This window comes from Pseudophryne corroboree, chromosome 8, assembly GCF_028390025.1.
Source record: "Pseudophryne corroboree isolate aPseCor3 chromosome 8, aPseCor3.hap2, whole genome shotgun sequence".
NCBI lineage: Eukaryota > Metazoa > Chordata > Amphibia > Anura > Myobatrachidae > Pseudophryne > Pseudophryne corroboree.
Window position 1 is genome coordinate 140,906,642 of NC_086451.1, and position 22,419 is coordinate 140,929,060.

The following is a 22,419-nucleotide window of genomic DNA, read 5'->3' on the forward strand; positions in this document are numbered from 1 at the left end:
GCAGTTTTTGCCACTGCCCTCCTGCTTCTTGTGCCGCCCTGTCTATTTACGTGGGCGACTGCCGTGATGTTTTATCCCACTGGATCAATACCGGCTGACCTTGAAGCAGAGGTCTTGCTAAGCTTAGAGCATTATAAATTTACCCTTAGCTATATTTATGTGGAGAAAAGTCTCCAGACTTGATCACACTCCCTGGAAATTTTTTCCTTGTGTGACTGCTCCCCAGCCTCTCGGGCTGGCCTCCGTGGTCACCAACATCCAAAACTGAATGCCGAATCTGCGGCCCTCTAGAAGATGAGCACTCTGTAACCACCACAGGAGAGACACCCTTGTCCTTGGATATAGGGTTATCCGCTGATGCATCTGAAGATGCGATCCGGACCATTTGTCCAGCAGATCCCACTGAAAAGTTCTTGCATGAAATCTGCCGACTGGAATTGCTTCGAAGGAAGTCACCATTTTTTTACCATGGCCCTTGTGCAATGATGCACTGATTTTAGGAGGTTCCTGACTAGCTCGGATAACTCCCTGGCTTTCTCTTCCGGGAGAAACACCTTTTTCTGGACTGTGTCCAGAATCATCCCTGAGCACAGGAGACTTGTTGTCGGGATCAGCTGCGATTTTGGAATATTTAGAATCCACCCCTGCTGTTGTAACAGTATCCGAGATAGTGCTACTCCGACCTCCAACTGTTCCCTGGACTTTGCCCTTATCAGGAGATCGTCCAAGTAAGGGATAATTAAGACGCCTTTTCTTCGAAGAAGAACCATCATTTCGGCCATTACCTTGGTAAAGACCCGGGGTGCCGTGGACAATCCAAACGGCAGCGTCTGAAACTGATAGTGACAGTTCTGTACCACGAACCTGAGGTACCCTTAGTGATAAGTGCAAATTTGGGACATGGAGGTAAGCATCCCTGATGTCTCGGGACACCATATAGTCCCCTTCTTCCCGGTTCGTTATCACTGCTCTGAGTGACTCCATCTTGATTTGAACCTTTGTAAGTGTTCAAATTTTTTTAGATTTAGAATAGGTCTCACCTAGCCTTCTGGCTTCAGTACCACAATATAGTGTGGAATAATACCCCTTTTCTTGTTGTAGGAGGGGTAATTTAATTATCACCTGCTGGGAATACAGCTCGTGAATTGTTTCCCATACTGCCTCCTTGTCGGAGGGAGACCTTGGTAAAGCAGACTTCAGGAGCCTGCGCAGGGGAAACGTCTCGACATTCCAATCTGTACCCCTGGGATACTACTTGTAGGATCCAGGGGTCCTGTACGGTCTCAGCGTCATGCTGAGAGCTTGTCAGAAGCGGTGGAACGCTTCTGTTCCTGGGAATGGGCTGCCTGCTGCAGTCTTCTTCCCTTTCCTCTATCCCTGGGCAGATATGACTCTTATAGGGACGAAAGGACTGAAGCTGAAAAGACGGTGTCTTTTTCTGCAGAGATGTGACTTAGGGTAAAAAACGGTGGATTTTCCAGCAGTTGCCGTGGCCACCAGGTCCGATGGACCGACCCCAAATAACTCCTCTTCCTTTATACGGCAATACACCTTTGTGCCGTTTGGAATCTGCATCACCTGACCACTGTCGTGTCCATAAACATCTTCTGGCAGATATGGACATCGCACTTACTCTTGATGCCAGAGTGCAAATATCCCTCTGTGCATCTCGCATATATAGAAATGCATCCTTTAAATGCTCTATAGTCAATAAAATACTGTCCCTGTCAAGGGTATCAATATTTTTAGTCAGGGAATCCGACCAAGCCACCCCAGCTCTGCACATCCAGGCTGAGGCGATCGCTGGTCGCAGTATAACACCAGTATGTGTGTATATACTTTTTATGATATTTTCCAGCCTCCTGTCAGCTGGCTCCTTGAGGACGGCCCTATCTATAGACGGTACCGCCACTTGTTCTGATAAGCGTGTGAGCGCCTTATCCACCCTAAGGGGTGTTTCCCAACGCGCCCTAACTTCTGGCGGGAAAGGGTATACCGCCCATATTTTCTATCGGGGGGAACCCACGCATCATCACACACTTCATTTAATTTATCTGATTCAGGAAAAACTACGGTAGTTTTTTCACATCCCACATAATACCCTCTTTTGTGGTACTTGTAGTATCAGAAATATGTAACACCTCCTTCATTGCCCTTAACGTGTGGCCCTAATAAGGAATACGTTTGTTTATTCACCGTCGACACTGGATTCAGTGTCCCTGTCTGTGTCTGTGTCGACCGACTAAAGTAAACGGGCGTTTTAAAACCCCTGACGGTGTTTTTGAGACGTCTGGACCGGTACTAATTGTTTGTCGGCCGTCTCATGTCGTCAACCGACCTTGCCGCGTGTTGACTTTATCACGTAATTCCCTAAATAAGCCATCCATTCCGGTGTCGACTCCCTAGAGAGTGACATCACCATTACAGGCAATTGCTCCGCCTCCTCACCAACATCGTCCTCATACATGTCGACACACAGCACACACACAGGGAATGCTCTGATAGAGGACAGGACCTACTAGCCCTTTGGAGAGACAGAGGGAGAGTTTGCCAGCACACACCAAAAACGCTATAATTATATAGGGACAACCTTATATAAGTGTTTTCCCTTATAGCATCTTTTTTATATATTTCTAACGCCAAATTAGTGCCCACCCTCTCTGTTTTAACCCTGTTTCTGTAGTGCAGTGCAGTGGAGAGCCTGGGAGCCTTCCCTCCAGCCTTTCTGTGAGGGAAAATGGCGCTGTGTGCTGAGGAGATAGGCCCCGCCCCTTTTTCGGCGGCCTCGTCTCCCGCTCTTAACGGATTCTGGCAGGGGTTAAATATCTCCATATAGCCCCCGGAGGCTATATGTGAGGTATTTTTAGCCAAAAATAGGTTTTCATTGCCTCCCAGGGCGCCCCCCTTCCAGCGCCCTGCACCCTCAGTGACTGCCGTATGAAGTGTGCTGAGAGGAAATGGCGCACCGCTGCAGTGCTGTGCGCTACCTTAAGAAGACTGAGGAGTCTTCATGCCGCCGATTCTGGACCTTCTTCTTGTTTCAGCATCTGCAAGGGGGCCGGCGGCGAGGCTCCGGTGACCATCCAGGCTGTACCTGTGATCGTCCCTCTGGAGCTAATGTCCAGTAGCCAAAGAAGCCAATCCATCCTGCACGCAGGTGAGTTCACTTCTTCTCCCCTAAGTCCCTCGTTGCAGTGATCCTGTTGCCAGCAGGACTCACTGTAAAATAAAAAACCTAAGCTAAACTTTTCTAAGCAGCTCTTTAGGAGAGCCACCTAGATTGCACCCTTCTCGGCCGGGCACAAAAATCTAACTGAGGCTTGGAGGAGGGTCATAGGGGGAGGAGCCAGTGCACACCACCTGATCCTAAAGCTTTACTTTTTGTGCCCTGTCTCCTGCGGAGCCGCTATTCCCCATGGTCCTTTCAGGAACCCCAGCATCCACTAGGACGATAGAGAAATGTAAATAACATGATCAAGGCGACAATGCAGATGATATGTGATCCGTATTTTCTTCCCAGTTTGAGGGTGTATTACATTGGGACCCACCACCATGGACCTACAGGTCACACAACCCCCGCAGGAGAAACATCCAGGTTTCTTTTTCATAATAAGGGTCGTATCAGAGTTATCACCAGGATATAGAGTAGGGCGCATCAGGAGCTGGTTCAAGTTAGGTCCCCTACCATATGCCATCATCGGTCTAGGCATATTATTAAAGGGCAGTGCTGCATCAGAGGTCACAATTGGCCAATGCTTATTTATAGATCTTTGGACACAACCAGACATTCCATTATATGTGGTGGAGAATATCATTCTGTTAGCGTTTACTCGTTTGGTTCCAACCTCTCCTTTAAATATTCTCGTTGCCTTCCTTAAGCACCCCTTAAGGACCCTGTGCTTATAGCCCCTTCCAATGTATCTGGCAGTCATTTCTGCAAGCTGTGCATCCATCGCTCCTGTCTCAGAGTTTATACACTTAACTCTGAGATACTGGGATACTGGCAAGTTATCTTTTAATGAAGGTGGATGATGACTACTGGCCAACAGTGTAGTGTTCCGATAAGTAGCCTTCCGAAGGAGGGTTGTCACTAATCTCCCCTCTCGGACTACTACCCTAATATCCAATACAGTGTTTGTGTAGCCATGTGCAGGAGGACAGTTTGAATTCGGCTGTGTGAGTATCTACTGTAGTGGTGGTGTTTATTGTTTATCGCCGTGTTTCTGGTATTTAAAGGCTAATATACAGTGTTCTACATTTTAGTGCTCTTTATGACCTATTTGAAGACCCATTAGCTGGCCAGCTTGGACTTATGCAAATTTGGTCGGATGTGGCCATGTTGATATAGTGAGTGGTTGGAGTGATTAACATTAATATTTTTTTATATGTTATGTGTATATATTTAGTGATTGGCTAATGTTATCCTCTCTTTTGTCTTTAGAGACTCCATAGTATTAATTAAAGGAGTAACAGGTTGACTGATGAGGTGGCACGGCTATCACAGTATGTGGTATTTCGTGTCTTTTTGGGATTTAATCTAGTGACGACCTCTTTCTATATAGCTGACGCTTTATATACATTGATTGTAGATGTCTGCGGACTGCCTGCTTTTTGATTGGACAGGCGCTGTTTGGACTTTTTCCAGAGAGAGTTATGTTCATGTAAGCATTTGGTATATTGATTCCTTATGGGTGGCCACGACAGTATGTCTGTGTATACTCACTGGGCTTAAGGTGTAATGGATGGCTGTGCTTATAGTTGTAATTTAGTGTTTGTTTTGCAACAATGGGGCCTGGGAGGCACGGAGTGTATCTTTTTGTGTTCTATGTCTTTTCTAGATCTCTACTGATGTTGTAATATTAATGTCTGTGAATTATTTGATTCTTCACCGAATCTGCCTATCTTGAAAAAGACCCAGGATTAGGGTCGAAACCTCGATTAAGGGCGAGTTGGTGTAACAGAAGATCCAACAATTAAACTATGACATTTTATGAAATGTGAATTCTTGTATGATTTTTATTTTTTGAGATTGTGAGTGCCCCTTCCACCTTTGTGGAATTCCGGTTCTGTATTTGTGGCTGACTTAGTCAGTTCCACTGGGTGCACCCAAGCACGTGTTTGTTTATTTTTTGACGCGAGTGCGGATTTCCAATGAGATATAGATAGATAGATCTATCTATCTAAGTCTGCACTCATAGTTTAATAGAAAAACGTTCTTCCGTGTCAGATCATAATACCATGTGTAGAATCCAAAGAAAGAACAGGAATATTATATATATATATATATATATATATATATATATATATATATATATATATATATATATATTATATATATATATATATATATATATATATATATATATATATATGGGATAAGGGAACCGGCGACTTCTGTTGTGTGAAAGTGCAAATACTAAAATTTACGATTTATAAGCCAAAGAATATAAAATTGAACAAACAGTTTTATTAGCACATAAAAAAATATAAGATACATAAAAAAAATTCCCAAAAGAATACAAATGATAATAAAAATTCAAGATCAGAAAAAAAGGTAAAAGGTAAGGACTTAGCTTTTAAAATAGGCAAGGGTGCCCTGCAGTGACCCCCTTGCCTATTTTAAAAGCTAAGTCCTTACCTTTTACCTTTTTATCTGATCTTGGATTTTTATTATCATTTTTATTCTTTTGGGAAATTTTTTTATGTATCTTATATTTTTTATGTGCTAATAAAACTGTTTGTTCAATTTTATATTCTTTGGCTTATAAATCGTAAATTTTAGTATTAGTATTTGCACTTTCACACAACAGAAGTCGCCGGTACCCTTATCCCCCCACTAAATACGTATCTGTCAGCACTGTACTACTGTTGCAATCTTTAGGGGTGGCAGACACCTTTAGTAAGGATTGTGTGTTTTAACTATCTTTTAATAGTTTTTATTACTGAGAGCATACCCCACAAGTGGCACTGTATCATCTTTTGCAAAATATCTATCTATCTATATATCTATATCTATATCTATCCATACATCCACACCCACATTCATTTATATGCACTTTAAAGGAATAGAGAAAAGATCAAGCTGGCTACAGACCCCATGGAAGTCTAAAAGCTGCGTGCAAGTTGCCTATAAATTTGGGTGTTGTCCCACGTTTTATAAACTTCACAACTAAAACACAAGAGTTTAGAACATTACATCAAATGAAGACTGAAAAATATTACCTGTATCTGTGATGCATGAAGGTCCATAGTAATAATATGATCAGCACCAGCCACAGATAACATGTTTGCAACAAGTTTAGCGGAGATTGGAGCTCGAGACTACAAAAACACAGAACAGATTACAATAACTATAAATAAATTACGTTGAAACATATAGCACATAGAAATACTTTTACAAAATTAAGCTAAGCATACTTACTTTGTCCTTCTTGTCCTGGCGTGCATATGGAAAGCAGGGTATAACAGCTGTGACACGACATGCAGACGCAATCTTGCATGCATTTATCATGATAAGAAGTTCCATTAAGTTGTCATTTATCTCCCCACAGCCACTCTGGACAATGTAAACGTCCTCTCCCCGTACGCTCTCTCCAATCTCAACACTGCAATCAGATAAATAAGAGAACACACCATATTTTAAAAAAGAATAATCATATTAGCTCTTTAACATGTTGGGGGAAACAGGTTTCTACAATTCTTAGAGTTGTTGCAAAAATTGCCCACCAATTTATAATGTTACTGTAAAATTCCATGTGCCATAGTACCAGTTAAAAATACTCAGTTATTTTGCTGGGGTGTAGTATGGTATGCCGGCGCTCGGGCTCCCGGCGACCAGCATACCGACAGCGAGGCGAGCGCAAAGGAGCCCCTTACGGGCTCGCTACGCGCGCCACACTATTTTATTCTCCCTCCAGGGGGGTCGTGGACCCCCACGAGGGAGAATAGTTGTCGGTATGCTGGGTGTAGGGATTCCGGCGCCGGTATACTGTGCGCCGGGATCCCGACATTCGGCATACAGAAGACAACCCATTCTGCTGCACTCTCATGCCCTATCCATTTGCAAGTAATACATTAGTGTACATATGTACTTTATTAGTGGTCAATTCAATTACTTGAGAGTACCCTTTTGGTGTGACCAAGTGCCGCTATGTGCTGCACATACGGTGCCTCCAGACACGCACATATACAGTATGTTCACAGACATATACAGTTGCATTTAAAAAAATATATATATATATATATATAGGTGGGGGGGGGGGGGGGGGGGGGGGGTCGAGAGCTATGGGCCATTGGTGCCGTTTCCAAGCTGTTGAAAAAGGCAGCTCAACTCCCTTGTACTGAAATGATCCTTGAGGGTTTTTCATAAACCGTGGCAGTAAAGATGAAGAAGCAACCAGTGCCACCACCCAGGGTGCAAGTATGTGGGGTTGCCTGGATGATGACCCTGTGGGACTTGTGCCTGACTCAGAGGTAGTAAAATGAAGACAAATCTAGCTCCCTGTTCTCTGCAGTGTAACTAATGTTATGCAGGGACATGCGGGGTGGTAAATAGCTGAGGAGGTAATGTCTAGTACCAGAGCCAAATTTACACACAATATATGAGCCAAAGGGTTCAAGTGGGCATTAAATCAGGATTTTGGTACTTACCGATAAATCCCTTTCTCCGATTCCACAGGGGCCACTGGAGCGTAGTTACAATGGGGAAATAGTAGGCAGTCATTGGGAGCTGGCACTTTAAAATTCTAACACTGTGGCTAGCTCCTCCCCTACTATCTCCCCTCTAAGCCAGTCTACGTAAAACTGTGCCCGAGGAGAGCTGGAATAAACAAACCTTAAAAGGTAGAGGAGGTTAATGACGCCCTGTAAACCAGGATAACACAAACTAAACCTGGAACAGAACTTAACAAAAAGCAGGTTAACCTGAACTGAACAAGCAGTCACACAGTGATCTGCAAACCGTTTAGCAAAAAACAAGGAGGAAACAGCGCTGGGCGGGCGTCCAGTGGCCCCTGTGGAATCGGAGAAAGGGATTTATCGGTAAGTACCAAAATCCTGATTTCTCCTTCATCCACTAGGGGCCACTGGAGCGTAGTTACAATGGGGACGTCCCAGAGCTCCCAAAACGGGTGGGAGAGTGCTGAGAGTCTTGTAAAACCACTCGGCCAAACTGTGATGCAGAGGCCGCAAAAGTGTCAAACTTATATAATTTGACAAACGTATGTCAGCCCGACCAAGTAGCCGCCCGACAAAGTAGTCATGGAGACTCCACGGGCAGCCGCCCACGAAGGTCCCACAACGCGCATAGAGTGCGCTGAAATGGAAAACGGAGGCTCCCGAGCAACCGCTAATAAGACTGTCTGATGGTCAGATGTATCCAACGGCCCAGCTTATGCTGGGACCCCGGCTATTTAGTACGGGAGCATCGCACAGAACAAAGAAGAAAACACTTAGTCGAATAGCCGAAAACCTCTGTAGAGAGAGTTGGTGAGCCCCGACAACATTCAAAGAGGGCCGAAAACACCAGTGTCAGATGTATGTGAAAAACAGACATCCCCCCTGGAAGAAACGACCGCTGAGTCTGAAACTCAGCCATAACCCCAGTCGAAAAGGGGGAGTTGCCAATAGAGTACTCCCTGAAAGAGAGCCCGAACTTACGGCCGCCAGGCTAATTTCTTAAATTTCCTAAATTTCAGGCCAACATAGTCTGAAGCGCAGCTGAGTAAACCACCCAGAGAAAACCAAAGATGACAGCTGAATGGTAAATCAAAAGGGGAAAACCCCTATTATCCACACTATGCCCCTTAAAGCTTCCCAAAGTGGCAAAAGCGAGAAGAGGTAACCGACTTCCGAAATCGGGGCCCAGTAGCCATAACCGAACTAGGTAAACTTCTCCCTTCTGGAGGTCTCGTGAACAGTCACGCTGTTAAACGAAACCAGTGTAAGATTGAATAAAGAAAAAGGACCCTGCTGAAGTAGACAGTCCTGCAGAGGTAGGAGCCAAGGCTCCTCTACTGACAACAGGTGCAGGCTGGATCTGTAAGTCATGAGCGGCCAAACCGGAGCCACCGGGAGGACTAGCGCGCATTCTCCCCTCCTGTGTTACCGAAAGTGAGGTAGATAATAGAAAAGAAGGCAAGATAGACTAACCAGAAACTCCAAGGAGCCCTGAGGGCATCCTCGGCTATTGCCGCCAGAGCTCACGTCCGAGAGTAGTAAAGGGTTAAAGAGTCAGTCAGAACGCCCTGAGGTCGATCCGGGATCTCAGCCAATAGCGGACCAGCTAACAAAACTCCGGGAAATGTCCGCTCACCCGGGAGTCTGACCTGGAGGCTTGACCTGGAAAGAAGATTGTTGTCCTCCGCTCAGAGGGGAATGTAGGCGACCACTCTCAGCGCCGCACCCTGACTGAAGGAAGAGAGTACCTGGTCCCGAGGAAGGAAAAATCCTCGGACGGACCGAGTCGAGAACAGTTTACGAGGAGCATAAAGTGGACCCGTGTCGAACCAGAAGCTCCTGGATCCTCCGGATATTCAGAAGCAACCTAATCTGCAGAGTGGGATTCCAGCAGTAGATTGTCCAATTAGGGAACAAACGTCACTCCCTGCCTTTGAAAAAGAGTTATTCTGTGATCTTCCTAAATCCTGTGGGAGCGGAAGAGCGACCGAATGGAAAGGACTAACCGTGAAAAAGGAGTATCCTGTAATGCGAATATGAGAAAAGCACGATGAGGAAACCCAACGGAGTTCAGTAAACAGGCATCCCTGAAGACAAGGGACGCGTAAAACCCCCTTTCTTCTTCAAACTAGCAATCACAGACTGAAAAGATTCTAAGGCCAGAATAGGTCTGGCCGAGCCATCTGGCTTTGGCACGGGAAAAGAAAACAAAGGCCTGAGAACTGTCCCGATTCAAATGATATGTGAAAACAGGGATCAACACCCTTTGCGGTTAGAAGCATCTGGAGCGCCGCCTGCAGTATGACTTTCTTGTCATCGTAAACCGGCTGACCCATGCCGAGGGACCCCTGAGATGGTTGGACTCCCAAATCGAGTCTGTAAACGCCCAAGCCTTCCCAGTGTGTTGGATGACCTAAAACAGACTGGACTGAGGATGCTGAACCTCTGCTTCAGCCTGCTACCATGAGATGAGATCCCTTAGCGACGGAGATACCACCCCTGACCTGGAGTCGAAAGCCTGAAAGGGCACGGAAAGATCTAAAAAAAAGACCGGTAAAGGATCTGTCTTGGAGCTGGAGCAGCAGTAGGGGAAAGAAAAATGGACTTACCCCCAATGGTTCGAGAAATCATGCAGGAAGTTCCTTCCCCTGAACCAGCTGCCCCTTAGGATTCCCTGTTCACCTGTCACTGGCGCAGCCCCAGAGGTCGTCGGGTTAAGACAGCCCAAGCGAAAATGCAGGTTCCGAGTATACAGACGTGGAGACCTCAAAAGAATATAAAGCAGAATCGTGATTCTGATCTGTCCCAAAGCATCAGTTGATCCTGATGCGAATTATCCAGTAACCTAGAGGACAATTGTTCCACAACCTACCTGCTCTGGATAAGGTCGAACCCCTGCTGTCGCATATGACTCACAGATGGATCCCTCAGCAAGGCTGCCCCATGAAAAACGGCAGCCTTTTGGACCGACGACACATTGAGGGGTATACCCTGGAGAGGTCTGATATCATTTCCTGCTGTCTGCGGGAAAAGGATAGGCAAACAAACATTGTTCGATACCTGAAATTGTGAATTCGGATGTCTCCCGGGCCGCCTACCGGAGCACATCCAGCTCATCCGAAACTGAACAAGTCGCTGTCATTTCTTCCTTGGCGTCAAACCTCGAGGGACCTGAAGTGACCGACCTCTTTACCTGCAGCACCAAACGAACTGCTGTACAATACGCCTCAATATCCTGAGATACTGGTTCAGACTCCACCGAAACATAATCAGTATCTCCTGTAACATGGAGGTTAGCAAGATCCTTTTAGAAACCTGAAAACGTGCAGTCGAATGTCTCCAGGACCCAGAGACACTGGTTCGGACTCCACCGAAAACAGACATCCTCAGTATCCCGGCATCCATTGCCTCCTTCGAGAGAGGTCTGTCATCCGCAGCGTCGTGTAACACTGAGGTTAGCAACCTACTTTTATAAACCTGGGGAGAAGAAATGACGGACGGGGTCTCTGGTAACGGTGACCTTACCTGCATAAGCTGAGCTGATCAAACAGGAGCGTCCTGCAGCTGCATTGAGGGCTAAATAGATGGCTCCACCGCACAATCTACACAGAACTGGGAATTCTCTGTCCTGGGTGTTACGTTTAGTTAAACGAAAAGAGAAAAGACAGGTTAAAGAAGTGTAACCCTCTATAAACTCTGCACTATAACGTGCAGTGATAAGCACATATCCCTTAAAGTTGGTGTTTGATGGAATTCAATCTGCGTTCAGATGTCCCCGCTATAAGCGTACCGAGCCACTGCAGCTATTTGGCTGACACCACACACATTCCCCCAAATTACACACAGTATTATTACCAAGTGAAACAAAAGAGTAATAAAGGGGTGACAACACCCGTGTATGTAGTGTACTGCTAATTTAGTAAGCTCCGCTGGTTGCCCAAAATGCCGGGCAGCCTGTGAATAAAGCCGGGGGAAAAAATCAATGTGGCAGGGTGAAGATATGTGGGACGTGAACCCAGGTCTGTGTTAGTATAATAAATATCGGTGGAGCTTGTAGTTCTATATTATTGTAAAAATTCAGTGAGCCTAACTGTGCCCTGATAAAGAGCAGTAGTGAGCTGACTCCATATTCCATAAACAGGGGAATCCGTGTTGAATTAACAGCCGTAGCCCCCCTGACAAAGGGGCACTGACCTGAGCGTTAGGTTTAAGCCCCCCCCCACTATGGCACCTAATTTTAAAATCGACGGCGCTAGTTGATTATATATGCATATAGAGATATAATCCAATATATTATATATATAACAAACTCTATAAAATATAATATACATACAACAAGATATGTATGTATGTATGTATGTATGTATGTATGTATGTATGTATATATTACATATACATACAGTACAACTATATACATTTATCTATCTATCTATCTCATATATATATATATATATATATATATATATATATATATATATATATATATATATATATATATATATATATATATATATATATATATATCTCTATCTATATATATCTATATATATCTATATATGTGTGTGCCACAGGATGAAGACATTAAGAAAAAAACACTCACTGCAGTGATAAGAAGATCCTGACACTCACAGCAAGCAGTGGAGTCCGGGTAGAGGTTTCCCCTGCAGAGAGGAAATGGCCGCCAGTACCAGCAGAGCCGCAGGTAGCCGCCGGGAGCCGAGGTCCAAGACGGAAAGGAAGCCCCGCCCCCCGTTATGGCGTCCAAATTTAAAAACTCTAGCCTTCCAGCACTAAGTCAGCGGGGAGCGTCCTGCCTCCCCAGCCGATCACACAAGCCGCTGCCGGGGAGCTGAGCCCGCCGAGCAGGAGATAGCTCCGCCCCCTATGTTTTCCGACTGTGCTCTGTACCAAGCTCCCGCGCAAACTTAGCGGGGAGCGCCCTGCATCCCCTGACTGCCCAGTGAGCCGCTTAGCCCGCCGTGTCGAGCGGGATTTAGCTCCGCCCCCCTAGTAATGGCGCCTAAATATAAAAGTATAAAGGTGCAATCTAAAATATCTTTTTTTTTTTTTTGTCATGTATTACACAGCCCATATATGAGTGGAGGGGGGTTAGACCAGGGACCCTGAGCGTGGCCCCCATGTATGGGAGCAGGGAGTGAATAAAAGACACAGCACACATCATCACAGTTTCAAATTGGTGTCTGTGCTCACCGCTGTTGCAGGATTCCTGATGGAGTGGCCCCGACACGCGCAGCACGCAGCGGTGTTCGACCACTTATACTCACCGCTGCCATGCTGCCGAAATCTTCTGCTGGTGGAGCGGCCCCGACACGTGCCGCACGCAGCGGTGTCCGGCCAACTCAGGAGAGCTCAGTATCTCCCTCAGCCGGGCCCATCCCGAGCCGCACGCAGCTGCGATGGGACCCCGCCGGCAGCTCCAGCGGTGCAGACTGGCAGTGGCAGAGCTGCCAGTCTGTGTGTGTAAGAAAGAAAAAGAAAAATAATATAGAAAAAAAATAAAAAAATTCTTCAGCTAAAACCCAAGTGAACCAGCTCCCTCTGGCACTAACTAAGACTGGGTTGGAGGGGAGATAGTAGGGGAGGAGCTAGCCACAGTGTTAGAATTTTAAAGTGCCAGCTCCCAATTACTGCCTACTATTTCCCCATTGTAACTACGCTCCAGTGGCCCCTAGTGGATGAAGGAGAAACACAGATGTAGCAGTATATACTGCTGGGAATTTGTTGAGTTTTGATCAAAGACATGCAGAAAATAAGAATTTACTTACCGATAATTCTATTTCTCGTAGTCCGTAGTGGATGCTGGGGACTCCGTCAGGACCATGGGGAATAGCGGCTCCGCAGGAGACAGGGCGTAAAAGCTTTAGGATCAGGTGGTGTGCACTGGCTCCTCCCCCTATGACCCTCCTCCAAGCCTCAGTTAGGATACTGTGCCCGGACGAGCGTACACAATAAGGAAGGATTTTGAATCCCGGGTAAGACTCATACCAGCCACACCAATCACACTGTACAACCTGTGATCTGAACCCAGTTAACAGCATGATAACAGCGGAGCCTCTGAAAAGATGGCTCACAACAATAATAACCCGATTTTTGTAACAATAACTATGTACAAGTATTGCAGACAATCCGCACTTGGGATGGGCGCCCAGCATCCACTACGGACTACGAGAAATAGAATTATCGGTAAGTAAATTCTTATTTTCTCTGACGTCCTAAGTGGATGCTGGGGACTCCGTCAGGACCATGGGGATTATACCAAAGCTCCCAAACGGGCGGGAGAGTGCGGATGACTCTGCAGCACCGAGTGAGAGAACTCCAGGTCCTCCTCAGCCAGGGTGTGCCCCTGACCAAGTAGCAGCTCGGCAAAGTTGTAAAGCCGAGACCCCTCGGGCAGCCGCCCAAGATGAGCCCACCTTCCTTGTGGAATGGGCATTTACATATTTTGGCTGTGGCAGGCCTGCCACAGAATGTGCAAGCTGAATTGTACTACACATCCAACTAGCAATCGTCTGCTTAGAAGCAAGAGCACCCAGTTTGTTGGGTGCATACAGGATAACAGCAAGTCAGTTTTCCTGACTCCAGCCGTCATGGAAACCTATATTTTCAGGGCCCTGACAACATCTAGCAACTTGGAGTCCTCCAAGTCCCTAGTAGCCGCAGGTACCACAATAAGCTGGTTCAGGTGAAACGCTGACACCACCTTATGGAGAAACTGGGGACGAGTCCGCAGCTCTGCCCTGTCCGAATGGACAATCAGATATGGGCTTTTGTGAGACAAAGCCGCCAATTCTGACACTCGCCTGGCCGAGGCCAGGGCCAACATCATGGTCACTTTCCATGTGAGATATTTCAAATCCACAGATTTGAGCGGTTTAAACCAATGTGATTTGAGGAATCCCAGAACTACGTTGAGATCCCACAGTGCCACAGGAGGCACAAAAGGGGGTTGTATATGCAGTACTCCCTTGACAAACTTCTGGACTTCAGGAACTGAAGCCAATTCTTTCTGGAAGAAAATCGACAGGGCCGAAATTTGAACCTTAATGGACCCCAATTTGAGGCCCATAGACACTCCTGTTTGCAGGAAATGCAGGAAATGCAGGAATCGACAGAGTTGAAATTTCTTCGTGGGGCCTTCCTGGCCTCACACCACGCAACATATTTTCGCCACATGTGGTTATAACGTTGTGCGGTCACCTCCTTCCTGGCTTTGAACAGGGTAGGAATGACCTCTTCCGGAATGCCTTTTCCCCTTAGGATCCGGCGTTCAACCGCCATGCCGTCAAACGCAGCCGCGGTAAGTCTTGGAACAGACATGGTACTTGCTGAAGCAAGTCCCTTCTTAGCGGCAGAGGCCATGAGTCCTCTGTGAGCATCTCTTGAAGTTCCGGGTACCAAGTCCTTCTTGGCCAATCCGGAGCCACGAGTATAGTTCTTACTCCTCTACGTCTTATAATTTTCAGTACCTTAGGTATGAGAAGCAGAGGAGGGAACACATACACCGACTGGTACACCCACGGTGTTACCAGAACGTCCACAGCTATTGCCTGAGGGTCTCTTGACCTGGCGCAATACCTGTCCAGTTTTTTGTTCAGGCGGGACGCCATCATGTCCACCTTTGGTCTTTCCCAACGGTTCACAATCATGTGGAAGACTTCCCGATGAAGTCCCCACTCTCCCGGGTGGAGGTCGTGCTGAGGAAGTCTGCTTCCCAGTTGTCCACTCCCGGAATGAACACTGCTGACAGTGCTATCACATGATTTTCCGCCCAGCGAAGAATCCTTGCAGTTTCTGCCATTGCCCTCCTGTTTCATGTGCCGCCCTGTCTGTTTACGTGGGCGACTGCCGTGATGTTGTCCCACTGGATCAATACCGGCTGACCTTGAAGCAGAGGTCTTGCTAAGCTTAGAGCATTGTAAATTGCTCTTAGCTCCAGTATATTTATGTGGAGAGAAGTCTCCAGACTTGATCACACTCCCTGGAAATTTTTTCCTTGTGTGACTGCTCCCCAGCCTTTCAGGCTGGCATCCGTGGTCACCAGGACCCAGTCCTGAATGCCGAATCTGTGGCTCTTTAGTAGATGAGCACTCTGCAGCCACCACAGAAGAGACACCCTTGTCCTTGGAGACAGGGTTATCCGCTGATGCATCTGAAGATGCGATCCGGACCATTTTTCCAGCAGATCCCACTGAAAAGTTCTTGCGTGAAATCTGCCGAATGGAATCGCTTCGTAAGAAGCCACCATTTTTCCCAGGACCCTTGTGCAATGATGCACTGACACTTTTCCTGGTTTTAGGAGGTTCCTGACTAGCTCGGATAACTCCCTGGCTTTCTCCTCCGGGAGAAACACCTTTTTCTGGACTGTGTCCAGAATCATCACTAGGAACAGCAGACGTGTCGTCGGAGACAGCTGCGATTTTGGAATATTTAGAATCCACCCGTGCTGTCGTAGAACTACTTGAGATAGTGCTACTCCGACCTCCAACTGTTCTCTGGACCTTGCCCTTATCAGGAGATCGTCCAAGTAAGGGATAATTAAGACGCCTTTTCTTTGAAGAAGAATCATCATTTCGGCCATTACCTTGGTAAAGACCCGGGGTGCCGTGGACAATCCAAACGGCAGCGTCTGAAACTGATAGTGACAGTTTTGTACCACGAACCTGAGGTACCCTTGGTGAGAAGGGCAAATTGGGACATGGAGGTAAGCATCCTTGATGTCCAGGGACACCATATAGTCCCCTTCTTCCTGGTTCGCTATCACTGCTCTGAGTGACTCCATCTTGATTTGAACCTTTGTATGTAAGTGTTCAAATATTTCAGATTTAGAATAGGTCTCACCGAGCCGTCTGGCTTCAGTACCACAATATAGTGTGGAATAATACCCCTTTCCTTGTTGTAGGAGGGGTACTTTGATTATCACCTGCTGGGAATACAGCTTGTGAATTGTTTCCAATACTGCCTCCCTGTCGGAGGGAGACGTTGGTAAAGCAGACTTCAGGAACCTGCGAGGGGGAGACGTCTCGAATTTCCAATCTGTACCCCTGGGATACTACTTGTAGGATCCAGGGGTCCACTTGCGAGTGAGCCCACTGCGCGCTGAAACTCTTGAGATGACCCCCCACCGCACCTGAGTCCGCTTGTACGGCCCCAGCGTCATGCTGAGGACTTGGCAAAAGCGGTGGAGGGCTTCTGTTCCTGGGAATGGGCTGCCTGCTGCAGTCTTCTTCCCTTTCCTCTATCCCTGGGCAGATATGACTGGCCTTTTGCCTGCTTGCCCTTATGGGGACGAAAGGACTGAGGCTGAAAAGACGGTGTCTTTTTCTGCTGAGATGTGACTTGGGGTAAAAAAGGTGGATTTTCCAGCTGTTGCCGTGGCCACCAGGTCCGATGGACCGACCCCAAATAACTCCTCCCCTTTATACGGCAATACTTCCATGTGCCGTTTGGAATCTGCATCACCTGACCACTGTCGTGTCCATAAACATCTTCTGGCAGATATGGACATCGCACTTACTCTTGATGCCAGAGTGCAAATATCCCTCTGTGCATCTCGCATATATAGAAATGCATCCTTTAAATGCTCTATAGTCAATAAAATACTGTCCCTGTCAAGGGTATCAATATTTTCAGTCAGGGAATCCGACCAAGCCACCCCAGCGCTGCACATCCAGGCTGAGGCGATCGCTGGTCGCAGTATAACACCAGTATGTGTGTATATACTTTTTAGGATATTTTCCAGCCTCCTATCAGCTGGCTCCTTGAGGGCGGCCGTATCTGGAGACGGTAACGCCACTTGTTTTGATAAGCGTGTGAGCGCCTTATCCACCCTAAGGGGTGTTTCCCAACGCGCCCTAACTTCTGGCGGGAAAGGGTATAACGCCAATAATTTTCTATCGGGGGAAACCCACGCATCATCACACACTTCATTTAATTTATCTGATTCAGGAAAAACTACAGGTAGTTTTTTCACACCCCACATAATACCCTCTTTTGTGGTACTTGTAGTATCAGAAATATGTAACACCTCCTTCATTGCCCTTAACATGTAACGTGTGGCCCAAATGGAAAATACGTTTGTTTCTTCACCGTCGACACTGGAGTCAGTGTCCGTGTCTGTGTCTGTGTCGACCGACTGAGGTAAATGGGCGTTTTAAAGCCCCTGACGGTGTTTGAGACGCCTGGACAGGTACTAATTGGTTTGCCGGCCGTCTCATGTCATCAACCGACCTTGCAGCGTGTTGACATTATCACGTAATTCCCTAAATAAGCCATCCATTCCGGTGTCGACTCCCTAGAGAGTGACATCACCATTACAGGCAATTGCTCCGCCTCCTCACCAACATCGTCCTCATACATGTCGACACACACGTACCGACACACAGCACACACACAGGGAATGCTCTGATAGAGGACAGGACCCCACTAGCCCTTTGGGGAGACAGAGGGAGAGTTTGCCAGCACACACCAAAACGCTATATTATACAGGGACAACCTTATATAATAAGATTTTACTTACCGATAAATCTATTTCTCGGAGTCCGTAGTGGATGCTGGGGTTCCTGAAAGGACCATGGGGAATAGCGGCTCCGCAGGAGACAGGGCACAAAAAGTAAAGCTTTTCCAGATCAGGTGGTGTGCACTGGCTCCTCCCCCTATGACCCTCCTCCAGACTCCAGTTAGGTACTGTGCCCGGACGAGCGTACACAATAAGGGAGGATTTTGAATCCCGGGTAAGACTCATACCAGCCACACCAATCACACCGTACAACTTGTGATCTAAACCCAGTTAACAGTATGATAACAGCGGAGCCTCTGAAAGATGGCTTCCTTCAACAATAACCCGAATTAGTTAACAATAACTATGTACAATTATTGCAGATAATCCGCACTTGGGATGGGCGCCCAGCATCCACTACGGACTCCGAGAAATAGATTTATCGGTAAGTAAAATCTTATTTTCTCTATCGTCCTAGTGGATGCTGGGGTTCCTGAAAGGACCATGGGGATTATACCAAAGCTCCCAAACGGGCGGGAGAGTGCGGATGACTCTGCAGCACCGAATGAGAGAACTCCAGGTCCTCCTTAGCCAGAGTATCAAATTTGTAAAATTTTACAAACGTGTTCTCCCCTGACCACGTAGCTGCTCGGCAAAGTTGTAATGCCGAGACCCCTCGGGCAGCCGCCCAAGATGAGCCCACCTTCCTTGTGGAGTGGGCCTTTACAGATTTAGGCTGTGGCAGGCCTGCCACAGAATGTGCAAGTTGGATTGTGCTACAGATCCAACGAGCAATCGTCTGCTTAGACGCAGGAGCACCCATCTTGTTGGGTGCATACAAAATAAACAACGAGTCAGATTTTCTGACTCCAGCTGTCCTTGCAATATATATTTTTAATGCTCTGACCACGTCCAGTAACTTGGAGTCCTCCAAGTCACTTGTAGCCGCAGGCACTACAATAGGCTGGTTCAGATGAAATGCTGACACCACCTTAGGGAGAAAATGCGGACGAGTCCGCAGTTCTGCCCTGTCCGAATGGAAAATCAGATATGGGCTTTTGTAAGATAAAGCTGCCAGTTCTGACACTCTCCTGGCCGAAGCCAGGGCTAGAAGCATGGTCACTTTCCATGTGAGATATTTCAAATCCACCTTCTTTAGTGGTTCAAACCAATGAGATTTTAGAAAGTCCAAAACCACATTGAGATCCCACGATGCCACTGGAGGCACCACAGGAGGCTGTATATGTAGCACTCCCTTAACAAAGGTCTGGACTTCAGGGACTGAAGCCAATTCTTTTTGAAAGAAAATCGACAGGGCCGAAATTTGAACCTTAATAGATCCCAATTTGAGACCCATAGACAATCCTGATTGCAGGAAATGTAGGAATCGACCCAGTTGAAATTCCTCCGTCGGAGCACTCCGATCTTCGCACCACGCAACATATTTTCGCCAAATTCGGTGATAATGTTGCACGGTTACTTCCTTCCTTGCTTTAATCAAAGTAGGAATGACTTCTTCCGGCATGCCTTTTTCCTTTAGGATCCGGCGTTCAACCGCCATGCCGTCAAACGCAGCCGCGGTAAGTCTTGAAACAGACAGGGACCCTGCTGAAGCAAGTCCCTCCTTAGAGGTAGAGGCCACGGATCTTCCGTGATCATCTCTTGAAGTTCCGGGTACCAAGTCCTTCTTGGCCAATCCGGAACCACTAGTATCGTCCTTACGCCTCTTTGCCGTATAATTCTCAATACTTTTGGTATGAGAGGCAGAGGAGGAAACACATACACCGACTGGTACACCCCAAGGCGTTACCAGCGCGTCCACAGCTATTGCCTGCGGATCTCTTGACCTGGCGCAATACCTGTCCAGTTTTTTGTTGAGGCGAGACGCCATCATGTCCACCATTGGTCTTTCCCAACGGGTTACCAGCAAGTGGAAGACTTCCCGATGAAGTCCCCACTCTCCCGGGTGAAGATCGTGTCTGCTGAGGAAGTCTGCTTCCCAGTTGTCCACTCCCGGGATGAACACTGCTGACAGTGCTATCACATGATTCTCTGCCCAGCGAAGAATCCTTGCAGCTTCTGCCATTGCACTCCTGCTTCTTGTGCCGCCCTGTCTGTTCACATGGGCGACTGCCGTGATGTTGTCCGACTGGATCAACACCGGTTTTCCCTGAAGCAGAGGTTCTGCCTGGCTTAGAGCATTGTATATTGCTCTTAGTTCCAGAATGTTTATGTGAAGAGACGTTTCCAGGCTCGTCCATACTCCCTGGAAGTTTCTTCCTTGTGTGACTGCTCCCCAGCCTCTCAGGCTGGCGTCCGTGGTCACCAGGATCCAATCCTGTATGCCGAATCTGCGGCCCTCCAATAGATGAGCACTCTGCAACCACCACAGAAGAGACACCCTTGTCCTTGGAGACAGGGTTATCCGCAGGTGCATCTGAAGATGCGACCCTGACCATTTGTCCAACAGATCCCTTTGGAAAATTCTTGCGTGGAATCTGCCGAATGGAATTGCTTCGTAAGAAGCCACCATTTTTCCCAGGACTCTTGTGCATTGATGTACAGACACCTTTCCTGGTTTTAGGAGGTTCCTGACAAGCTCGGATAACTCCTTGGCTTTTTCCTCCGGGAGAAAAACCTTTTTCTGAACCGTGTCCAGAATCATCCCTAGGAACAGCAGACGAGTTGTCGGCATTAACTGGGATTTTGGAATATTCAGAATCCACCCGTGCTGTTTTAGCACTTCTTGAGACAGTGCTAATCCCATCTCTAGCTGTTCTCTGGACCTTGCCCTTATTAGGAGATCGTCCAAGTATGGGATAATTAATATGCCTTTTCTTCGAAGAAGAATCATCATCTCGGCCATTACCTTTGTAAAGACCCGAGGTGCCGTGGACAATCCGAACGGCAGCGTCTGAAACTGATAGTGACAGTTTTGTACAACGAACCTGAGGTACCCCTGGTGTGAGGGGTAAATTGGAACGTGGAGATACGCATCCTTGATGTCCAAGGATACCATAAAGTCCCCCTCTTCCAGGTTCGCTATCACTGCTCTGAGTGACTCCATCTTGAACTTGAACTTCTTTATGTACAGGTTCAAGGACTTCAGATTTAGAATAGGCCTTACCGAGCCATCCGGCTTCGGTACCACAAAAAGAGTGGAATAATACCCATTCCCTTGTTGTAGAAGAGGTACCTTGACTATCACCTGCTGAGAGTACAGCTTGTGAATGGCTTCCAAAACCGTCTCCCTTTCGGAGGGGGACGTTGGTAAAGCAGACTTCAGGAAACGGCGAGGTGGATCTGTCTCTAATTCCAACCTGTACCCCTGAGATATTATCTGCAGGATCCAGGGATCTACCTGCGAGTGAGCCCACTGCGCGCTGTAATTTTTGAGACGACCACCCACCGTCCCCGAGTCCGCTTGAGAAGCCCCAGCGTCATGCTGAGGCTTTTGTAGAAGCCGGGGAAGGCTTCTGTTCCTGGGAAGGAGCTGCCTGTTGCTGTCTCTTCCCTCGACCTCTGCCTCGTGGCAGATATGAATAGCCCTTTGCTCTCTTATTTTTAAAGGAACGAAAGGGCTGCGGTTGAAAAGTCGGTGCCTTTTTCTGTTGGGGAGTGACTTGAGGTAGAAAGGTGGATTTCCCGGCTGTAGCCGTGGCCACCAAATCTGATAGACCGACTCCAAATAACTCCTCCCCTTTATACGGCAAAACTTCCATATGTCGTTTTGAATCCGCATCGCCTGTCCACTGTCGCGTCCATAAAGCTCTTCTGGCCGAAATGGACATAGCACTTACCCGTGATGCCAGTGTGCAGATATCCCTCTGTGCATCACGCATATAAAGAAATGCATCCTTTATTTGTTCTAACGACAGTAAAATATTGTCCCTGTCCAGGGTATCAATATTTTCAATCAGGGACTCTGACCAAACTACCCCAGCACTGCACATCCAGGCAGTCGCTATAGCTGGTCGTAGTATAACACCTGCATGTGTGTATATACTTTTTTGGATATTTTCCATCCTCCTATCTGATGGATCTTTAAGTGCGGCCGTCTCAGGAGAGGGTAACGCCACTTGTTTAGATAAGCGTGTTAGCGCCTTGTCCACCCTAGGAGGTGTTTCCCAGCGCTCCCTAACCTCTGGCGGGAAAGGGTATAATGCCAATAATTTCTTTGAAATTATCAGCTTTTTATCAGGGGCAACCCACGCTTCATTACACAC

At 47.1% G+C, this 22,419-nt stretch overlaps 1 protein-coding gene across 3 annotated transcripts in view; it reads right to left on the reverse strand.

Moving 5' to 3' along the window:
- PRPS1 (phosphoribosyl pyrophosphate synthetase 1) overlaps nt 1-22,419 on the reverse strand; it is a 210,967-nt gene that overhangs the window by 158,573 nt on the left and 29,975 nt on the right. For all 3 annotated transcript variants that reach the window (XM_063936976.1, XM_063936977.1, XM_063936978.1), the window contains exons 2-3: nt 6,422-6,605; nt 6,223-6,321 (exon numbers count right to left, since the gene is read on the reverse strand). In XM_063936976.1, coding sequence (XP_063793046.1) covers nt 6,223-6,321; nt 6,422-6,605 — 283 coding nt within the window. The remainder of the gene's footprint in view (nt 1-6,222; nt 6,322-6,421; nt 6,606-22,419) is intronic.